The 21,809-nt window shown below is 39.1% G+C and overlaps 1 protein-coding gene across 3 annotated transcripts in view; it reads right to left on the minus strand.

Annotated features, from left to right (window-relative positions):
• The window catches only part of LOC124805258 (tRNA modification GTPase GTPBP3, mitochondrial), a 137,716-nt gene that overhangs the window by 75,053 nt on the left and 40,854 nt on the right, over window positions 1-21,809 (minus strand). For all 3 annotated transcript variants that reach the window (XM_047265770.1, XM_047265768.1, XM_047265769.1), the window contains one exon: window positions 5,469-5,749. In XM_047265770.1, the coding sequence (XP_047121726.1) occupies window positions 5,469-5,749 (281 nt within the window). The remainder of the gene's footprint in view (window positions 1-5,468; window positions 5,750-21,809) is intronic.

Here is a 21,809-nt window from a genome sequence, read left to right on the forward strand (position 1 = left end):
ACAGAAGAAAAGTAAGCATGGATATGTTTTAAGCATATCACAAATAATGTTCTGTAAAAATGAAGAGCCCATAACTACAAAGAATTGGTAAATGAGATGCTTGTTGCATACCAAAAATTGGGATGCAACACATCCCTCAAAGTGCATTTCATGCATTCTCATTTGGATCAGTTCTCATGAAGATGCAATGACATGTCTGATGAACATCGAGAAACATTCCATAAGGACATCAGGACGTAAATATGAAGCAAAACTGATACATACCATGATGGCTGATTGCTACTGGAATATAATTCGAGATTGCAAGGACATCCATCATAAAAGGAATGAATAAAAGTATAAATGATGTAATGTATAAAGTATAGTGATGGGAAATATACATTTTTAGATTATGTTTTTAATTTTTTAAGCTCTATGTATAACAGTCCTCCTCAGGGAACACTGCCTTAACGTAGCACTGTCTGTGTGGGTGAGGAGGTTTGTGTGCTCTGGATCCGGAGGACTATGCTGGTGGTAGCTTAGCTACCAGAAGGGTCACCCAAGCTGGACAGGCCAAAGGGGAGGAGCCAGATATGTGTACCACAATGACCTATCACTCCCCCTTTCCTATCCCAAAACTGTCCTAGCAACTGTACTCCAGAAGGGTGGCTACAGACAGCGTCTGACTCACAGTGAATGACTGATTTTAGGCTGGGCAACCTACTGCCTATGTGGAAAGTAATGGGAAACTACCACCTTACATTCCCAAGCAGTGCTTGGTATGTCTCTCTATGTCAAAGATTCCGGACTTAAAACTTCCCCTCATTCGGATCTCCGGGAGGGGAACACACTGAGAGTAGACATATTTGAAAGGAAGAAAGGGACAATGCAGAAAGGAAAGATAAGGATTGGAACATGGAATGTGAGGACACTACTGTAAGCAGGAAAACTAGAGAATGCAAAACAGCATATGAAAAGGAACAGATCAGATGCCCTTGGTTTGTGTGAAATGAGATGGGGAGAGAATGGGGAGATAAAAAGTGGAGATTATACGTTCTTTTACTCAGGATAAATCAAGAGTGGTGAAAACAGAGTAGGAATAATGATAGGGCAAAAGCTGAAAAATAAGGTACTGAAGGTAAACTATATTGATGGAAGACTGGTGAGAAGTTCAAACGATTTGATGTTAATACAGGTATATATGCCAACCAGTCAGCACAGAGATGAGGAAGTGGAAGAATATTATGAGAAAATACAAGAACTAATTGAAAAAGAAAATAGAAATGCCTGCATCATCATCATCATGGGGGACTGGAATGCAGAAGTGGGTGAAGGAAGAGATGAAGATTCAGTAGGAAAATTTGTATTAGGAGTAAGAAATGAGAGAGGTGAATGACTAATTAGTTTCTGTAAAGAAAATTCATTAGCAGTGGGTAACACATTACTTGAACACGACAGAAGGAGACATTACACGTGGATATCAAATTTGAATAGGGAAAGATATCAGTTGGACAACATCGTGATACAAAAAAGGTTTAGGAACTGTTTGAAGAATGCCAAAGCTTATCCAGGAGTGGATACAAATTCAGACCACAACCTAGTAGTGGGGGGAAATACAAGTGAAGTTGAAAAAAGTCTGGAGAAGGAAAGCAAAAGAAAGACATAACACAGAAAGACTCAAAGAAGTAGGAAAGGCATCAGATTTGGAAAAATGGAAAAAGAGATAGTGTTGATGAAACTATTAATGACAAATTGGATAAAGTGAGGGAAGGGCTCATGGACTCTGCCAAAGAAGTACTTGGAATTAGAGTATCCCAAAGTACCAGGAAAGAATGGATAACAGAAAACATGTTGAAAAAGATGGAAGAGCAGAGGAACTGGAAAAATGTGGAAACTGAAGAAGGCAAAAAGAGGTACAGGAAACAGAATAATGAATTAAGAAGAGAAACTGTAGAAGCAAGGGAAAAATGGATACACAGAAATGCAACGAAATAGAGAAAATGGAGAAAGAGAGAAAGTATGAAATGATGTATAGACTGGCTAGTGAGATGGTTGTTGAACATAAAAGAGGAATAACATGGAAATAGAAAGAGCAGATGGTACTTTAGCAGAAGAACCGCATGAGGCTTTGAACAGATGGCAAGAATATATTGAATGTCTGTATAAGGGGAATGAAATACAAAGCAAAATTAAGATTGAAGAGGAGCAATATGTGCCAGGAGATGGAAACGGATTCATCAACTTTGAAGCAGAAGCAGAAAAGGCACTGAAGGAGATGAAGAATAGGAAGTTATGTGGAATTGATGATTTGCCAGCAGAACTGTTGAGGAGCATGGGAAACAAGGCAAGAAAAGAAATTGCCTACCTCTGGAATGAGATATATGACAAAGGGGAATGGCCTGAGGACTTATTTGCAACAGTTATGATACCAATAGAGAAAAAGAGAAACACTAAAAAATGTGAAGAGTGTAGGACCATCAGTTTAATTTCTCATGCAGCTAAAGTGTTGCTGAGAGTTTTGAATAGAAGGCTATATGGCAAGCTGGATACAGGGATTGCAGAGGAGCAGTTCGGGTTTAGAAGAGGAAAAGGAACAAGAGATGCTATTGGCCTGTTAAGAACTATAAGGGAAAGACCTACAGAAAAAAGTAGAGAAATCTTTGCAGTTTTTAAAGCTTTAGCAAAGGCTTTTGACAGAGTCCAGTGGACCAAGCTGATGGATATTTTGAAGAGGAAAGGAGCATATGGGAAAGAGAGACAACTGATACAGAATCTATATTTACACAAGTGGGAATAAAATGTTAGGAGGAAGTGGCATTGGAAGAGGTGTTAGACAAGGTTGTTGCCTTTCCCCACTGTTGTTTAATGCATACCTTGAAGAGACTATCACGAAAGGCTTTGATGAGAAAAGAGGAATATATATTGGTGGAAAAAGATTAGAATGTATGAGATTTGCTGATGACATGGTGCTAGTGGAAGAAAGTGAGTGGAAAGATCTGAATGAAGCTTTTGTGGAATAAGGGATGCAAATAATCACAGCAAAAACAAAAGAGTATGGTCATCAGTACAAGATGCACACTGTCCAATATTAAAATAGGACAAGCTACCATTAGCCAAGTAAGTGCATTTAAATATCTTGGAAGCACAGTAACTGAGGACTTGAGCTGTCAACAGGAGGTGAAAACTCAAATTGCCATAGTGAAGAAGGGATTCAACACAAAGAGGAGACCGTTATGTGGCAAATTAGATAAAGGTCTACGGAAAAGGCTTGGCAAATGTTTTATCTGGAGTGTGGCACTATATGTGGCAGAAACATGAATGCTGAGATGAGAGGATGAAAAAAGGTTAAAAGCATTTGAGATGTGGAGGAGAATGGAGAGGATATGCTGGATGGAAAGAGTGAGTAATGAAAGAGTATTGGATTGGTTGGTGTGAGAGAAGATGTCTGCTGAAGGTTATAAGAGAAAGGAAAAAGAACAGGTTGGGAAATTCATTGAGAAGGGAGTGCTTGCTAGCAGATGCTTTGGAAGGGCTGGTTTGTGGTAGAAGACTGAGAGGAAGAAGTAGATACAAGATGATAGATGACATAAAGGGAGGAGGAAATTACATGGACCTGAAGAGGATGGCAGAAGACCGAACAGCCTGGAGAACTACCATGTGAAAACCTGCCTATTAGCAGAACACTAATGATGATGTATAACAGTGGATGTACTGAGTAGTTCTTTTATTGGTTGAAATATATCTTCAGCAAAGTATAGAAACACTAGAGTTTAATGCTTTTTTTATGCAGTAAACAAAAGGTAAAGAAGCTAAAATAGTTATTACTCAAAATTGTGCCTGATAGGAAAAAATCTAAAAATGGATTTGAATTCAGCTCACATAATAATCACAACTCATATCCCCAGAAAAAAATTTTAATACTGTAATCTATCATAGGTCTCTCAGACAAAAAATTGTGCCCAGTTATTGGAAGAAAGCACAGGTCACACGTGTCTACAAGAACAATAATACAAATGATCCACAAAATTACCATCCAGTATCCTCGACATCGACTTACTGTAGAATCTTAGAATACAACCAGGTATCTCAAAAGAATGACCTCCTCCATGCCAACCAGCTTGGATTCCAAAAAACGTAAAGCAAGTGAAACCCAACTCACACTTTTCTCAATGACATACTGGCAGTTTTGGGTCAAAGCATTCACATAGATGCAGTATTCCCTGAGTTCTGAAAAGCATTTGACCCAGTACCACACCTACACTTATTATCAAGAGTATGATCATATGGTGTATCAAGTGACATTTGTGATTGGACTGAGGACTTTTTGATAGGGAGGACACAGCATGTTATTGTGGATGGAGGGTCACGATCTGATGTAAAAGTAAGTTTGGGCATGTTGGGACCTTTGTTGTTCATGTTGTATATTAATGGCCTTGTGGACAGTATAAATTAATAACAGTAACCTAAGGCTTTTCGCAGATGATGCAATACTGCATAATTATTCAGTCAGATCTTAATAATATTTTAAACTGGTGCACAGATTGTCAACTTGCCTTAAATGTTTAGAAATGTAAAATAGCGCACTTCACAAAATGAAAAAAAAAAGTATGCTGTGACTACAGTATCAAAGGGTCACAGTTGGAATCGGCTAACTCATATAAATGCATGGGGGTAACATTTTACTGGGATATGAAATGTGATGAACACACAGGCTCAGTTGTGGGTAAAGCAGGTGGTAGACTTCAGTTTACTGGTGAAATACTGGGAAAGTGTAATCAGTCTACAAAGGTGATTGCTTACAAATCACTCATGTGACCCATTCTAGTATATTGCTCAAGTGTATGGAACCTGTACCAAACAGGACTGACCTGGGATATTGAACATACAAAGAGAAGGGCAACACGAATGGTCACAGGTTTGTTTGACACATGGGAGAGAGTCACAGAGATGCTGAAGAAACTGAACTGGCATACTCTTGAAGATAGACATAAACTATGCCATGCTTGTTTTTCTTTTGTCTTCAAGGTTTCTTTAAAATTTGGATCTTACTGAATTTGTCTAATCTGGGGCTTAGGCACACTCCATTTTTGCAGATGTAAGATGAGGACATTTATTTGAGAGGTAGAGGTACACAAATTGTCCTCCACTTTTATCCATTCCCTTAACAAATTGCTTCTTTAAGCCTAGTTTGATGTGAAGCAGAGGAAGAAGCACATCTTCACTAGAGATTTCAGTTTTTTGTCATCTCTTATATCCCCTGAACTTATTAACTTGCTAGAGTGAAGAAACATTACATGGTCACCAAGAGTGTACGCAGAACTGGTAAGGTTTACAACTGAAAATGTTTCATTGGAATTCTGGAATTATTTTTGTTGTGAAGGTAATGCATATGCCCTGAGGTTTCATGGAATTACATGGCAGGTTTTTCAGGACGTTTCTGCTAGCATTAGCTAATAGGAAAAGCTTTTGATGTCTGACACAAAACAAACCTGAATACTGTCACGCAGCTGGTGCAGAGAAAGTTCGGCAGCATGAAACACATCTCCTCCTATATCTTCAGATTCATCAAAGTCAATATGAGCTTCAACATGTGCCAAGTTATGAAGCAGATCCTTGCGCCATTCACCATACAATTTTGCCAGAGCTCCCTCAGCTTGCCTGATTGCCTGTCGCCTTTGTGCTTCAGTTTCTGCATGTATCAAATCAGCTAGGCCTTCTACTTCTGTCAGATCAAGCTTACCAGCATGAAAAGCACGTTTTGTGAATTCACCTGCAATTTGAAATAATGTAATAACAATTATAATAGTGATAGCAATATCATAGTTTTCAGACTTAGCAAATGGGGTGTTTATCTTCTTGTGTGTGTGTGTGTGTGTGTGTGTGTGTGTGTGTGTGTGTGTGTCAGATATGTTGTAGGAACATGAATTGACTTTCATGTACACTATTTATTACTCTCAAAGTTAAAAAGTTTAATAATGAAGAACACAAAAAAACAGTACAATGCAACTTGTGTCTTCTCTGTTAACATAAAAAAGTACTGTACATTACTCAGGTTGTTCTCTGGTGAATCACTTGTTTAGCAGTAGGAACACCTTTACATTCCCCACCTGAATCCCACATTTGGCTCTCCTGATGATCATCCAACTTGAATGATGAGTATCATTTGGCCAGTGTTGCATATATTCATCACATGTCACTGTAGTCCTGGGACCCTTGTAGTATCACTTACTTTACTTTTGTACTTGGTACTGGACAAGATTCTTGATCTTCAGTTTTCACATTATGGACTTTGTCTTTGTTACAGTGTATTTAGTCACTAAGTCTTCATCACGTTCCTTTTCTTCATCACCAGCAGAGTTTTCTGTGTTTAATTCTAGTTTGTCTGCTTTACAGATACATGTGAGGTGAGTTTGCTGGTAGTAACTCCCTCCTCGTTTATCAAAACTTCAGTCTGGTCCACAACTACTGTTTTTAAATTCCTAGTGTATCTAGAAACAACAAAATATCTGTTTCAGTTTTCATATCATCAATCTTAACAGTAGTCATAAAATATACTTGTGGAAAGAGAAAGTTTCTCCCAAATACTGTCAAGATTGCATTCATTGTTTCCTAAACATCCTGACATAACAAACTGACTGTCACAGTCAATTAGCACCTGCTTCTCTCAGATACTTATTTGGATATTTTTAAATTTACAATTGTTAATACTTTCCTTAACAGCATTTCCATTCATTATTGCCTTTTGACTATTCTTCTCATTTGTGCATTCAGATGAGATCTGGACAAAGTCATTGCATATGAACTGTCTGTTTCTTTCTCTCGTGGTTGCTGTCACTTAATCTGTGACTGCTGGTGCTACAGCTGAAATATTTTCTGTTTGGATTTTAAGCAGCACTTTCTTAAACTCTTTCGTATCTACAGCACCATAAAGCTGAAGTTTTGTGCCTGAATCATAGTCTATCCAGTCAATCACAGACAGGAATAGTGAGTCATAATTAATATCTGCACAACAGACAATCAATTTCATCATGGGAAAATATTTTTGTAGAGACTCTTCCCATTTCTACTTTTGTTAAGACAGTCGTTTGTGGATCTCTGCAGCATCTGGCTTCATGTCAAATCCTTCTTGCACAGCTCTCTTCAGTGTAGCCCATGATGTAAGACTCCTCTCGTGCAAAATGAAAAAGTTTTGTCAAACCTCCAATGAAATTTTTTTACAAAAATAAAGCATTAGCAGTTGTTTCCAACTCATTAAAAAAACTCACAGACCTGCTTTTGAACTAGAAATCTGCCACTGTCACTAAATGACATGAGCACCCTCATCATCATGAAATAACAGCAAAAATTTACATTGAGCCTATTGAGATTATGAAAGTAATGAGAACTGTGTTTCTCTTTTATTGTCTGTTCCTAAATTGGTATCTTTTTTCATCGTCTTCTACAGACTCAATTTTTCATGACACCCATTTGGACGCGTACTCTTCTTCAGCATCATACTCTTCACATTCTAAATTATCATTAATTTTTAATGCAAGTTTGTCAATGTTGTATAAAAAATTGCAAATATTGGCCTTCATTTAATTTTTCATTCCATCTCTATACAGAATATATTCTAGACAGCTCCCAATTTCATTTATGAAAATTATGCTCCTATAAATGACTTCTTCGTTTCCAGTTCAGCAGCTTTTGATTAAAAGGAGAAGCCAGAAGATTTCTGTCACCTGGAACTGTTTTGAAAGTTAACTTACACAAAGGCTTAATGGCTTTAACCAGAGCAGAAGTAAAATTTTAATTTAGTCTTTCTATTTCACAAATCCTCTAGAGATGTTATCAATCTGCTTCACTCTTCACTATGTTGCAAACCTGACAAAACAAATCTGTGAAAATGCCTCAAAATTAATGCGTAAATAAACCAGTTGTTGTGAGTTACCACTTGGCAATCCACATTCAGACTAGTTTCATCTAATATTTTTGTCTCATTGGATATTTCTTCTTTCACGAGAATGCTTAAAATTTCTGCTTGTGTCAGTCTGTTGCTGATAATTGACATTAAAATGTGAAATCCTTGTCATTGATCCAAAACACGAACAATCAGACAATGCTATGTCATCATGGGCAAAATAACACTCAGAAAAGGTTGTTGTAAATATCACAGATCGTCAGCCAAAACAGCATCATCACACATCCAGCTGATTGCAGCAAAGCCCCCAAAATTTCTTGGAAGAAATGAATCTAACTTTTAAGCAAATTGTTTATCACTTTCACAGTTACAAACTCTAATAATGAGCAACACAAAGAAACAAAAGAACAGAACAAGGCAACTTGTTTCTTCCCTGTAAGACATTGTTTCCCCATGAACATACAAAAACTACTGCACAATTACTCAACTTCTCTTGTGCGTCACTCATCTTGTTGGTAGAAAAACCTTTCAATCATCCATCTGAATCCTACAATGTTTAACACTTCCAGTATTAATTTCAATGTCAACCACAGAAATTAAAGTACCCAGCTTAAGATTTTTATTAATAAATACTCTGCACCTATGCCTATACTCCGCAAGCTGCCTTGCAGTGTGACGTGGAGGGTACGTTGCGTACCACTCTCACTTCCCTGTTTCCCTGTTCCACTTGTGAACTGGTCATGGGAAGAACAATCACTGGTAAGCCATTCGTATAGGCTCGTATCTCTCTAATTTTATCTTCATGGTGTTTCCACAAGATATTTATAGAAGGAAGTAATACATTTGTTGTTTCTTCTAGGAATGTGCACTCTCAGAACTTTAATAGTAAGCCTCACTGGGATGCAAAATGTTTCTCTTGCAGGTTTTTTTTTTGCCATTGGAATTGGCCAAGTATCTTTGTGACACTTTCACACTTACTAAATGAACCTGCAATGAAACGTGCATCTCTTCTTTGGGTCTTCTCAGTTTCGTCTATCAAACTGGATATGGGTACCAGACTGACAAGCGATAATCAAGTATTGGTCAAATGAGGGTTTGTAAGCTACCTCCTTTTGAGTGGATTGCATTTCCTGAGGATTCTTTCTGCTAGCTGCCTGACCAGTGACAAGTTTTATGTGGTCATTCCACTTTAAATCACTTCGTACAAATAGTCTTAGATATATTATAACTGCAACTGCTTCCAGTAATTGTTCTGCAATCATGTAACCAGGCAATAATGGTCTTTCTGCCTATTTGTGTGTAATATGTTACATTTGTTTATGCTGAGAGTCAATTGCCACTCCATGCACAAAATATCGATCCTCTGCATTTCACTATAATTTTCTTGTGTCATGACTTCCCTGTATACAACAGTATCATTCATGAAAAGCATCATTAAACTTCAAATGCTATCCACTAGCTCATTTATATATAATTTGAACAGTATTTGTCTTATAACACTCACTTGGGGTACAACCATAGCTCCTTTTACATCTGAAGATTTCTCTCCGCTGAGAATGACATGCTATGTTCCATTTGCTAGAAACTTTTCACTTGTGATATTCCATGCACTCATATTCTGTTGATATTCCATGCACTCATATTCCGTTCATTAGAAAGGCAGTGCAGAATTGTATCAAATGCCTCCTGGCAGTAATGGAAAGCAGCATCAACTCTGGGGCTTGTGGAGGAATACAAGGTCATTGTTTTTGGAACCCATGTTGATTTTATATCTCCAGAAATGTCATGTGAGCATAAAATATGTTCAAAATTCTACAACAGACTGACGTCAGTGATATAGACCCTTCTTGAGAGTGGAAGTGCCCTGTGCTTTTCCCTGATCATTAGGAATGCCTTCCTCCTCCAATCAGCTGCAGTACATCACTGCTAGAACAGGATTAAGTTCTTTCACACACTCTACATAGAATCACAATGATATACCATCAGGTGCAGTGGCCTTCGCTCTGTAGAGTGATTTCTTTTGCAGAAGCAACTGAAATCACTCTACATACTTACACTATGCATTGTCATTCTCCCCCCCCCCCCCTTTTCCTCTCTCTCTCTCTCTCTCTCTCTCTCTCTCTTTTTTTTTTTTTTTTTTTTTTTTTAAAAAAACCACTGCGCTTTTGGTGTTGGACTGTAGGTTTAAGGAAGTAACTACAGTGCAGTCTTCCTCAGCGAAACAGTTTTGAAAAAAGTTCTTTAGTATTTTGGCCTTTACTGTGACCTCCTCTGTTTCAACAGCATTATGGTTGCAGAGTGTCTGAACATGTGGCTTTGATGTTTGGACAGATGGCTTTGATCTGTTTATTGATTTGATATAAGATTTTCTGTAAAATTGGTAGATAGAATTTTGTTTTTGAATGTGCTGAATGAATGGCTCTCTTTACACTAATTTCAGCTTCATTCAGTTTTTGTTTGTCTATGTGACTCTGGTTACATATAAACTGGCAACGAAGCTCTCTCTGCTTTTGCAGCAGCTTTGTAACATTACTGTCAAACTATGGTGGACCCTTTCATCCCTTACAACTTTTCAAGGGATATACTTATATTAAAGTGTATTGTACAATACTCTTGAACTCTGTCCATTGATAACATTGTCAGTACTGGAGATGAAATTTTCATGTTGACCACCCAGGTAATATGAACAACTCCTGCTTCTTGTCATTCTTATTAAGCAGAAATGCCTTCCCACCATTTTTATATTACTATTTAAAGACATATTGAGTGATGCCTTATGATCACCAGTTCCCTGTTCTATGCTAACTGAGTCGAAAAGTAGGGTCTGTCTGTCACCCGGAGATCTAAATTGTTACCCTCATGAGTCAGCTCTCTGATTAACAGCTCAGGTTAATTTTCAGATAAGACATTTAGAACAATTTCACATGATTCCCTGTTTGTACTACCTGCCCTAATCATTTGAGTTTATCAGTCTACAGCTGGTAAGTTGAAGTCTCACCTAATACTATGACAGGACCATGAAATAAATTATTCATTTTTAATTTCAGTAAACAGTTTCACTCTACATGATCATCTTCAGACCACAGGCTCAGATGATCTGCGGAGCCAGTAGACAGACCTCCTGGGAGTACCAACTCGTACTTGTCACTAACTCTGAATCTGTGACAGGTAGCAGTTAGTATTCACAACAGCTCTATACATTGGCTCCTCATGACAGCTGTGTCTCTGGTCTGAAGATGGCCAATATTTATTGTGATCTGGACTGTTTTTTGTTAAAACTATAAATTATCACTGATATGGATCCCCAATGACATATAAATTATTCACCTCAAATATATTGCTTCTGTGGCAGGGGAGCCTATAAAAGCATCTGATGATCATGTTTGATCCATCTTTAACACATACCTTCACTCAAACTATTTTGCAATCAGAATCTGTACTAACCACACAAGATATGAGGCATGTTCAGAACGCAAGTGTACTATATTTCTATATTTTTTTAAAAAAGTAGTATATCTGAAAAAAAATTATAGGATATTGTTGATACACTTATTGACTGTTTTCCCACATAATCGCCTTCCTGTTCAATGCATGTGGTGAGCCATAGCACAAGCTTCTTTATGCCCTCCTCAAAGAACTCAGCCAACTTCTTTCCTTGCTTCAGACTCTCTTTCTGCAGTTGCTCATTGTTTGAAAATTTAATTCTACACAGGAAAGTGAAAAGATGATTACCTGAAGGCACCAAGTCAGGGGAATATTGGGAGTTATGCACTCAAAACATCCCAACCGAATGAGTCCATGAGCATCTTGGTGGTTAAGGCCGTGTGAGGATGGGCATTGTCGTGCAACAAGCACACTCCTCTCTTCAGCGTTCACTTCCTTTTGTTTTGACTGTCCATTTTAAGTTTTTTTTACAGTCTTTCAATATTGCTGAGCATTGACTGTCTCTCCTGAGGCACAAATTTGAGCAAAATGATGCCTTTTTAGTCCCAAAACACTGAGGCCAGGATTTTTTTGCCTGAATTTGTGGTTTTGAATTTTTTGGCAGGCAGAGAATTGGTGTGACACCACTATGATGACTGTCTTTTTGTCTTAGGCATGTAATGAGCCAACCGTGTTTTATCTCAAGTCACAATAGAGCTGAGAAAATCCTCTGTTGGTTACACAACACAAATGAACACTGGTGGTTGTAAACTTTTTATTAGTAGACAGCAACACGCAATGGCACAACATACAATAATGAAATCACCCAGAGGTGATACAAGATCAGTAGAGTAACAACATCCAAATCTTGAGAGCTGCAAAATAAGTAACAGTTCAATGCAAGGCAGGCATAGACTGAAACTGGGATGCTCGCGTCGGCCTAGGAATAGACAAGAGTAGACAGCACTGAAGTTGGTGATGATAGTTTTGATTTGAGTTGGTGCATGCAATAGGTGTTGTTGACTCATTCTGGATGCAGACAGTGGAGCCTCTGGTGTCGACCTCTGCATCCACAGCTAGCGAGCATTAACTCTGTGCATTGAGTAATATCTGTGGTGTGCTGGTGTAGCCAGCTGCATGTGCAGCTGGCACAGCATATGGGTCCGGAGCAAGGCGTGTGGCTTAAGATAGTGGTAACTGTGGATTTACCATGTCATCAATTTCCTATTCAAGTTGTTCAAGAAACTTGCGTACACTACTGACCAGATTTTTCTTGTGCTGCTCTGTCAGCTGTTTTGGGACCCGTCTTGCACACAGTTTCTGATATCTCAGAATTTCTGTGAGTGTCTTTTGTAAAGGAATTCTGGAGAGTTGTGGAATCATCACAGAAATTTCATACACTGTCAATCAGTGGTCTTACAAACAGTTTCCTCAATTTTTTTGCACCATATCATCAGTCAAAATGGAAAGTCTTCCACTCCATTGTTTGTCACGAATACTTGTTCACCACTCAAACACACTCATTCTGTTCATAACACCTTTTCTGTAAATCATTTTGATTCACAGAAAGTTTCAGTAAGTGTTATTCATTCCATGAACTGGAAGCAGATCACAGCACATGGCTTGCATGTGGAGGGATTTCTTTCTGACATCTTTCACACAAGTGGCCGCTACAACATGAGTTTACATACTACCATGTTTCTGACATTCTCATTCTGGTCAGAGGATCCCCTTCTCCCACTCAGTGTTGCCAAAACTCAAAAAGAAAAAAGACCCTTATACTTTCTGAATATGTCTCATATTATTATACTCTTTTACAGCTATAAGCATACTTTCCCATCGGTGTTCAACCTTTTTTTATGATATACCTTCCAATTGGAATTTAGAATTTAGTTGGTATTAACATCTGATTTCAGCCAGGTTTCTGTCTCTAGTACTATGTAGGCATTTTTACCATTTAAAAGTGCAACTAATTCCAGAATCTTTCCATATATGCCCCGGCAGTTGACTAACATTTTATTTATCTGATCTGCTATGATAGATGCTACTTTCTCTAATTAACAACAATTCTTTCTTGTCTGAAATCAGAATGAATCTTGCCAGGCCTGTGGAGGGATTTCTTTGTCCTAAAAAACTCACATGTGCAAGCCACACACATTCTGCCATCCTACTAGCAACCACTCCCTGCATGTAGTGCATGGCTGACCTATTATGAGGGGTCCTACAATTCTCCACATGATAGTGGTGGTCAAGAAAGACACATCTGAGATCATCACAGAAACATATGAGTTTCTGATTTTAGCCTTCCACTTGGCTTAAAACCAGAAGTACATGACTGGTTGTGGGAACAATGCTACAGAATGCTAGCTCTGCTTCCATTCCGTGAGTGAGGTTGGCTGTCTTCACCAAAGCAGCCAGTCACCTGTCAGAACTAAGAATGATTGATTGATTGATTGAGGGGGGGTTATGGGACTAAACAGCGAGGTCGTCAGATTCCAAAGTTACTCGTGGAAGAGAGTGGGTTCACTGAAACTGGACGGATCCAGTCATAGGACCCAAGCTATAAAACGAGAAAGTTAAAACAAACACAGTAGAAGTATAAAAGGTTTGACCAAGTCTAAAAACTGGAAAAACAGAGGAATAAAAGAGCAGTCTTTGCGTGGGAGAGTGGCCATAGGTCCCAGACTGAGAAAACATGAAGAGAGGTCCTAATGACAACCACCTTGCCCCTACTTGAGGAGTAAAGCAAAACTTTATACCTGAAAATAAAAACCACTTTCACAGAGGAAACTGAGGACCAGTTCAACCATCCATGAATTGTCTGTTAATATTTAAGATAATGAATCTTAAGAATATACTTAGTACAAAGGGGACATTCCACCAATATGTGGGATACTGTCAGTCTGGCTCCACAACCACACTGTGGAGGTGGCTCATTATGCAAGAGAAAACAATGGGTGAGCCTGGTATGACCAATGCAAAGACAGCATAAGACAGTGGACTCCTTTTTGAGAGGAGCACAAGGAAGAGTGCCAAACCACAGTAGTCTCCTTAATTGTGCAGAGTTTATTACTGAGAGCAATAGTGCACCAGATGTCATTCCACATTTGGGCAAAGAGTGATTTGATGTAGATCCACATATCTGCAGCTGGATCATGAAACAGAATGGAAGGTAAGCATCTGCTTCTCTAGCAGAATGGTCAGCCAGTTCATTCCCTGGGATGGTAACCGAAGGTGGCCTCTGACCCCAAGCACCAGACATCATTCATGCCAGCATGGGCCACGATTTGTAGCTGGGTACACCCAAAAAATTCAGAAAATGCCAGTAGACACTCCTCCACTTCTGGGATGTGAACTCATGGCGAGCAAACAGAGTGGACACTGTCCTTCTTTTCTGACCTGTCCACTATTTTCCCGAGGGACCCCATCACCCAACTAACACTGGAGCTCCCTGTGACAACCAATCCTACCCTTTGCACTTGTCCAGATCTCTCAGGCAGATTGGCCCCCGTCCGAACAGGCAAGGTGTCCCATGCTCACTCAAATGTACTTTCAACAGTGCAAAATACTTACAGGCTGTTTTAAGAGTGTAGGGGCAATGCAATGTGGCCAGTACCTACTTTTGTCTTCTGCCCACTGTTCGACAGTTTCAGTCTGGTAGTTGTCAACCGACCAGTATGCGCAACTTCAGGGATCCCTGGTGACAATATACACTCCTGGAAATGGAAAAAAGAACACATTGACACCGGTGTGTCAGACCCACCATACTTGCTCCGGACACTGCGAGAGGGCTGTACAAGCAATGATCACACGCACGGCACAGCGGACACACCAGGAACCGCGGTGTTGGCCGTCGAATGGCGCTAGCTGCGCAGCATTTGTGCACCGCCGCCGTCAGTGTCAGCCAGTTTGCCGTGGCATATGGAGCTCCATCGCAGTCTTTAACACTGGTAGCATGCCGCGACAGTGTGGACGTGAACCGTATGTGCAGTTGACGGACTTTGAGTGAGGGCGTATAGTGGGCATGCGGGAGGCCGGGTGGTAGTACCGCCGAATTGCTCAACACGTGGGGCGTGAGGTCTCCACAGTACATCGATGTTGTCGCCAGTGGTCAGCGGAAGGCGCACGTGCCCGTCGACCTGGGACCGAACCGCAGCGACGCACGGATGCACGCCAAGACCGTAGGATCCTACGCAGTGCCGTAGGGAACCGCACCGCCACTTCCCAGCAAATTAGGGACACTGTTGCTCCTGGGGTATCGGCGAGGACCATTCGCAACCGTCTCCATGAAGCTGGGCTACGGTCCCGCACACCGTTAGGCCGTCTTCCTCTCACGCCCCAACATCGTGCAGCCCGCCTCCAGTGGTGTCGCGACAGGCGTGAATGGAGGGACGAATGGAGACGTGTCGTCTTCAGCGATGAGAGTCGCTTCTGCCTTGGTGCCAATGATGGTCGTATGCGTGTTTGGCGCCGTGCAAGTGAGCGCCACAATCAGGACCGCATACGACCGAGGCACACAGGGCCAACACCCGGCATCATGGTGTGGGGAGCGATCTCCTACACTGGCCGTACACCACTGGTGATCGTCGAGGGGACACTGAATAGTGCACAGTACATCCAAACCGTCATCGAACCCATCGTTCTACCATTCCTAGACCAGCAAGGGAACTTGCTGTTCCAACAGGACAATGCACGTCCGCATGTATCCCGTGCCACCCAACGTGCTCTAGAAGGTGTAAGTCAACTACCCTGGCCAGCAAGATCTCCGGATCTGTCCCCCATTGAGCATGTTTGGGACTGGATGAAGCGTCGTCACACGCGGTCTGCACGTCCAGCACAAACGCTGGTCCAACTGAGGTGCTAGGTGGAAATGGCATGGCAAGCCGTTCCACAGGACTACATCCAGCATCTCTACGATCGTCTCCATGGGAGAATAGCAGCCTGCATTGCTGCGAAAGGTGGATATACACTGTACTAGTGCCGACATTGTGCATGCTCTGTTGCCTGTGTCTATGTGCCTGTGGTTCTGTCAGTGTGATCATGTGATGTATCTGACCCCAGGAATGTGTCAATAAAGTTTCCCCTTCCTGGGACAATGAATTCGCGGTGTTCTTATTTCAATTTCCAGGAGTGTAGGCTCCAGAGGTCTTAAACAATCATTTCAAGTTCTAATGCAGCCCAGGGCTTGTAGTCTGTCAACTGTGAAGCATACAGCTTCAAGATGCTTACTGACAGTGGCCAATTCCCCCTGAATAGGTACACAACAGCAGCAGTCCCAATTATCTTTAATTAATCCTCATCTTTACTACTGGACTACAAGTAACATAACTTTAATCTAAGGAGCTGCTGAATGCAATCTTACTTTTGCTGCTACATTGCTTTTTGTTTTTACTACACTTTAAAGTCAGCGTACACAATGCAGGTGGACTAAAATCTATGCAAAAAATTAGAATAAGTTAGTATGTACTAGTCAACAAAGTAAAATTCACAGCTGCAATTTACTTCCTCACAGAACCATGCAAAAACCAAAAGTAAACTAAATCCTGTGTGTAACCCAGGAACTGCTGTTGTTGCTGCTGGCACTTCTGCTTGACTCAGCGGCTGCCACTTCAGAGTAGTCCTCTCTTGTTTCTAACCTATCGTTATGGGTTTCCAAGGGCTCAACTGAATACCATATTATGTAACTCTGTGTAGTGCAGAGATCTGTTAAGAAAGGGATCTTCGCTTTTAAAAGTTGATGGTACTGTTTTTCAATGGTTCCTGCTTTGTTGGCTGAAACACACTTTCCAGATTTTAAGACACAGCCTTCATTTATGAACACAGGTAAACAGTAGGTATTAACTGCTAGAGGTCATGAATTATTTCACACTAAGTAAAACAAGCAAGCTACAAGTTTGATTTCTAATCTGCAGTGTACTCTTGTTACAGCAAATTACACTACGGAGTTTGGAAACATTTTTCTTTGTTGTGTAATTTTATTTTCTCAACCCACATTTGTTTTATTTATCAATTACAATGAATCTTATGTCAGCTTTTCTTTGGCAGAAACGTTCCACAATGTGCATGGTTAGTCAGTAAGAACTACTCAAAATACGAGGAGCCCACAACTAACTGAATTTAATTTGGTTTCCATTAGTTATTCCCAAAATATCTTGACAATATAAGCATAAAATTAATACACAACAGTAAAAATTGAAGATACAGACTTAGATAGAATCATAACACTTGCCGATATTTACAGGTCACACTAACATTGCAAGTAAATCAGAGTGACTTGTTATCATAGTGTGATAAAACTATGAAACTCTTTGGCTCCCGGTAATATGAGACGTAAGTGCTCCTTTAGAATGAAATACATTTATTTATTTATTTTCTGTCCATATAACAAAAAAGTTTTCGGACACTGTCAGGAAAATTTAGATTACATTACACATATACAGTAAAATATTTACATTCTTTCATAACAACATATGGATCAGACACATGTCTGTACACATTATTTGTCAAAAGGGCACTACAAGTAGATTCCTCTATAGTGTAACACAATTTAGCTTATATTTATAATAGTACAGTACACATAATACAGTGTATAATTACATTCTTTCATACCACTGATAGGCCACAGACATTGTCTATATACACTGTTTTCCAAGATGGCACTACAACTTATATATTAATAATTGCTTCAGTCTACTCTTTAACATATTTAGATTTACTGTCTTGAGTTCACAGGGTAGTGCATTGTAGAAAATTGCTCCCATTCTGTGTGGGCTGTGGTCCATTGCCTTTTTATTGGTCACAATTCTATGAAAATTTTCCCTTCCCCATGTATCATAGTTGTGTACATTACTATTTCTCATATTAAATTCAGGATTTTGTTTCACGAACATGACTGTCTGCAGTATATACACCGTAAGAATTTTATATATTCTAAAGATGTCTCTACAAGGCTCTCTCTTCTTTACCTTGGCTACCATTCTTACCGCCTTTTTTTGTAATCTAAAAAGTCTATCTATATGAACTGCTGATGCCCCACCCCATATCTCAATACCATACTGAAGGTGTAGATGAATTAACCCAAAATATATTTGCCTTAAAGTATCATGGTCCAAGAAGGCTGAGACCTCGTTTCAGTAGATACACATTTCTACTGTTTTTCTTGCAAATATTATCTACATGTTCTTTCCATGATAAGTATTCATCAACGACGATGCTCAAAAATTTATGTGAATTTTCATATGCAAGACCCAGTTATGGCAGAATTATTACTGAGGATGAACTTCATTATTACTGTTTTGTCTTTATTTACAAGAAGCTTGTTTGCTGTAAGGTACGCGGACAGAGTATTGAAACTGATCTCGGTACTCTTAGCTGCAGACTGCATATCACTGCCACAGCTGATGAAGGATATGCCATCGGTATAGCTTACAACCATGCAATTTTGGGGTTCAAATAAGTTATTTACATATACAAGGAACAGAAAAGGCCCTAGTATGTTTCCTTGAGGCATGCCACATTGAAGTGTCCTGAAATTTGATTTGGTTGTTTGGAGCTGCTCATTATTTTGATAAGTTAGCTTTACACACCGTTTCCTGTCTTTCAAATAGGAGGTAAGTAGTTTAAGGCTAGTCCTCTCAACCCGTACTCTTCTAGCTTACACACAAGAATGGTATGATTCACAGTATCAAAGGCTTTACTCATATCCAGGAAAGTGCCTATTACCTTGTCACTTTTGTCCAGCTTATTTAATAATTCATGTATAAAAGATGCTAGTGCTTTTGTAGTTGATCTCCCTTTTCTAAATCCATGTTGTAGGTTGTTTAGCAGATTGTGTTTGGTAAAATATGATTCTACTTGATTTAGTATCACTCTCTCTAACAATTTGCCTAGTTCTGAGGTTAATGATATTGGCCTGTAGTTTTTAGTGTTGGTTTTTAATCCCTTTCTATGCACTGGTATAATTTCAGTAATTTTCAAAAGGTCAGGGAATACTCCATTTCTGAGGGGGGTATTTATCAAGTGAGTCAAGGGTTTCACTGATTCATCCCTGCATTCCTTTAGCAGTTTAGGTGAAATGTCATCCCAGCCACAAGACATTTTTGGTCAAAGTGCTGATATGATTGCTAGGATGTCCCTCTCAGTAATGCCGTGGATATAAAAGGACTGGCTAGATTTTTCAAGACTAAAATTTTGTGGCTTGACATGAGTTTCATTTGTACCAACTGTACTGAACTTTTGTATAAATTTCTCACACACTTCTTTTGGGTCATTTATTTCTTCACCATTTTCTTTTAATGTTATGTTGCTGTGTTCATAGGAATTCTGTTTCCCACTTTCTTTATGCATTATTTTCCAGGCGGTTTTACTGATACAGCTAGAGTTCCTTATTTCAGAGATATATTTCTGTGCTTTTAGGTTAGTCAAGGACACTCTGTATGTTTTTCTGAGCAGTTTATATTTTGTTGAGAAATATTGTAGTTTAGTATCTCTAAAAAGTATATAGCAATATTTCATTTTCTCCCTCAGTTAAATAATTTCAGAAGGGAGATTCACAGCTTTATGGTTTACAGCTTTATATACTTTTTTAACTAAAGGACAGGTTTCATTTAAAGTGTTACTGAATAGCTAATAGAAATATTCCCATTTTTCATTCACTTCAGTTGCATTGTACACTGGTTCCCATTTTTCATTCCCTAGTGCCATCTTAAGTTTAGAATAATTAAATTTTCTTTTATATATAACTGTATCACTTTCAGTTACGTCTATGTTCCCTACGTCAATTTCCATAGTAAGGGCTCTGTGAACACAAATGTAGTTTTCTAAGGTGTTTACATTTACTTTCTCTTTTCCTACATTTGTGAGAACATGGTCAATACATGTCTTCATATTTGCAGTGACTCTTGTAGGTTCTGAGTTCATTTGTTTATGTGACACTTCAAAGAAAGCAACAATAACAATAAATACAATATAGTGTAGGTAAATGAACATGGCAGTTTTGAACTATAGTTGTGTCAGATACTGATAGAGGTTGGCTAGTACTACCTCATTTATGATGCTGGCATCAGCAAGCAATTGCACAGCATGCCTCTGACTTGCTTTGTGTTGTGTGTTCCTTTTTTTTTTTTTTTTTTTTTTTTTTTTTTTTTTTTTTTTTTTTTTTTTTTTTTTTTTTTGAAATGAGTGAATACATTAATACTAGTCCACCACAGGGTTTGAGTATGACTCCCACAACACCAGGAAGGAGTGGTGATCCCAATAACAACATGTTGGTTCTGCCTTTGGAGAAACCCAAATTATAGGTTTACACGGCAAGCCTGCAAGCGGGAGTCTGGGCCTGTTTGCTTACACATTTCATCTCCTCTTGGCAGTCTAAGTTCCTGTTTGTTTTTGCTAGCAGCTGACTGGCATGTTACAGCAGCCACACAGTAATAATAATGATAAGAATAATAATTATAATAATAAACAAAACAACTACTTTTCTTTCACCCGCACAATTTGAAGTATGTTTTGGTACATGGTCAGAGGCTGAATAAGAGGAAAAGCAAAAGATTTTTCAGAAATTTTCTGCTAATTATGTGTGATGCTATACCACAAAATTTTAAGCATATGTACATGAATAAAAAGGAAAATTCTACTTTGGAATGTATTCAACCAAGAAAAGAGTTGGGCTAGCCAGCAGCAGGAAGAGAAATTCCCAGTACAGTATGAAGGCACACACAAAAAAAAAAAAAGTAAAGACAGGTACAGGGGGAATGAGGAATAAGGTTATTAAGATGGCAAGTTAAAAAGAATTACTACTGTATGAGAAAGGAAAAGACGTAAGAGATCACAGTGGGTGTAAGAAAGTACATGACAACGCACAGCACTAGCTTCATTTCAGAGATAATGGAAGGAAGTTTTTCTATATGGTAAAGCTGTTTTACTACGTCTGATCCTGTTGGACCTGGGTTGCTCTTGCATTATGTAGTCTTTGTACTGATATATCCAGCCTGTTATAGAGGGGTCTACAGTTTAATGCTGACACTGAACCAAAGTACAACCGAGGATTCTTTGCAGTACATAAGTCATTGCCAGAAGTGAAAGAAGCAAAAGAGAGTGACAGGAAAATTCTAGGATTGACAAGCAACTGAACCATGGACCTTTGGGTTGGTTGGCTTAAATCACTTAAACTCACTTAAAACCACTGAGAGACAGTGCTATGTACCCTATTTCAGAAAATATTAAAGTTACTGACACCACTCGAAAGTACATCACAAACCTTTCTGAACAATTGTGCCAAGTGAGTGTTTTATAAAACAGGTTAAAAAATTAAAATGTTTCAGTACAAACTTAATTTTTCTCGTAGAAACATGAATACGCAACTAAAAATGTGGTTTCCCAGTTTTTAAAAAAGAAAATGTAGTATCCCTCACTGGAAATAGTGTGACCTAATAAAAACTGGGCAGCGTCCTGTGATAAACACAAGAAAGCAAACAAGTGAGCAATATAGTGGACAGTAGAAGCTTAG

The sequence above is a fragment of the Schistocerca piceifrons genome, chromosome 7, assembly GCF_021461385.2.
Source record: "Schistocerca piceifrons isolate TAMUIC-IGC-003096 chromosome 7, iqSchPice1.1, whole genome shotgun sequence".
NCBI lineage: Eukaryota > Metazoa > Arthropoda > Insecta > Orthoptera > Acrididae > Schistocerca > Schistocerca piceifrons.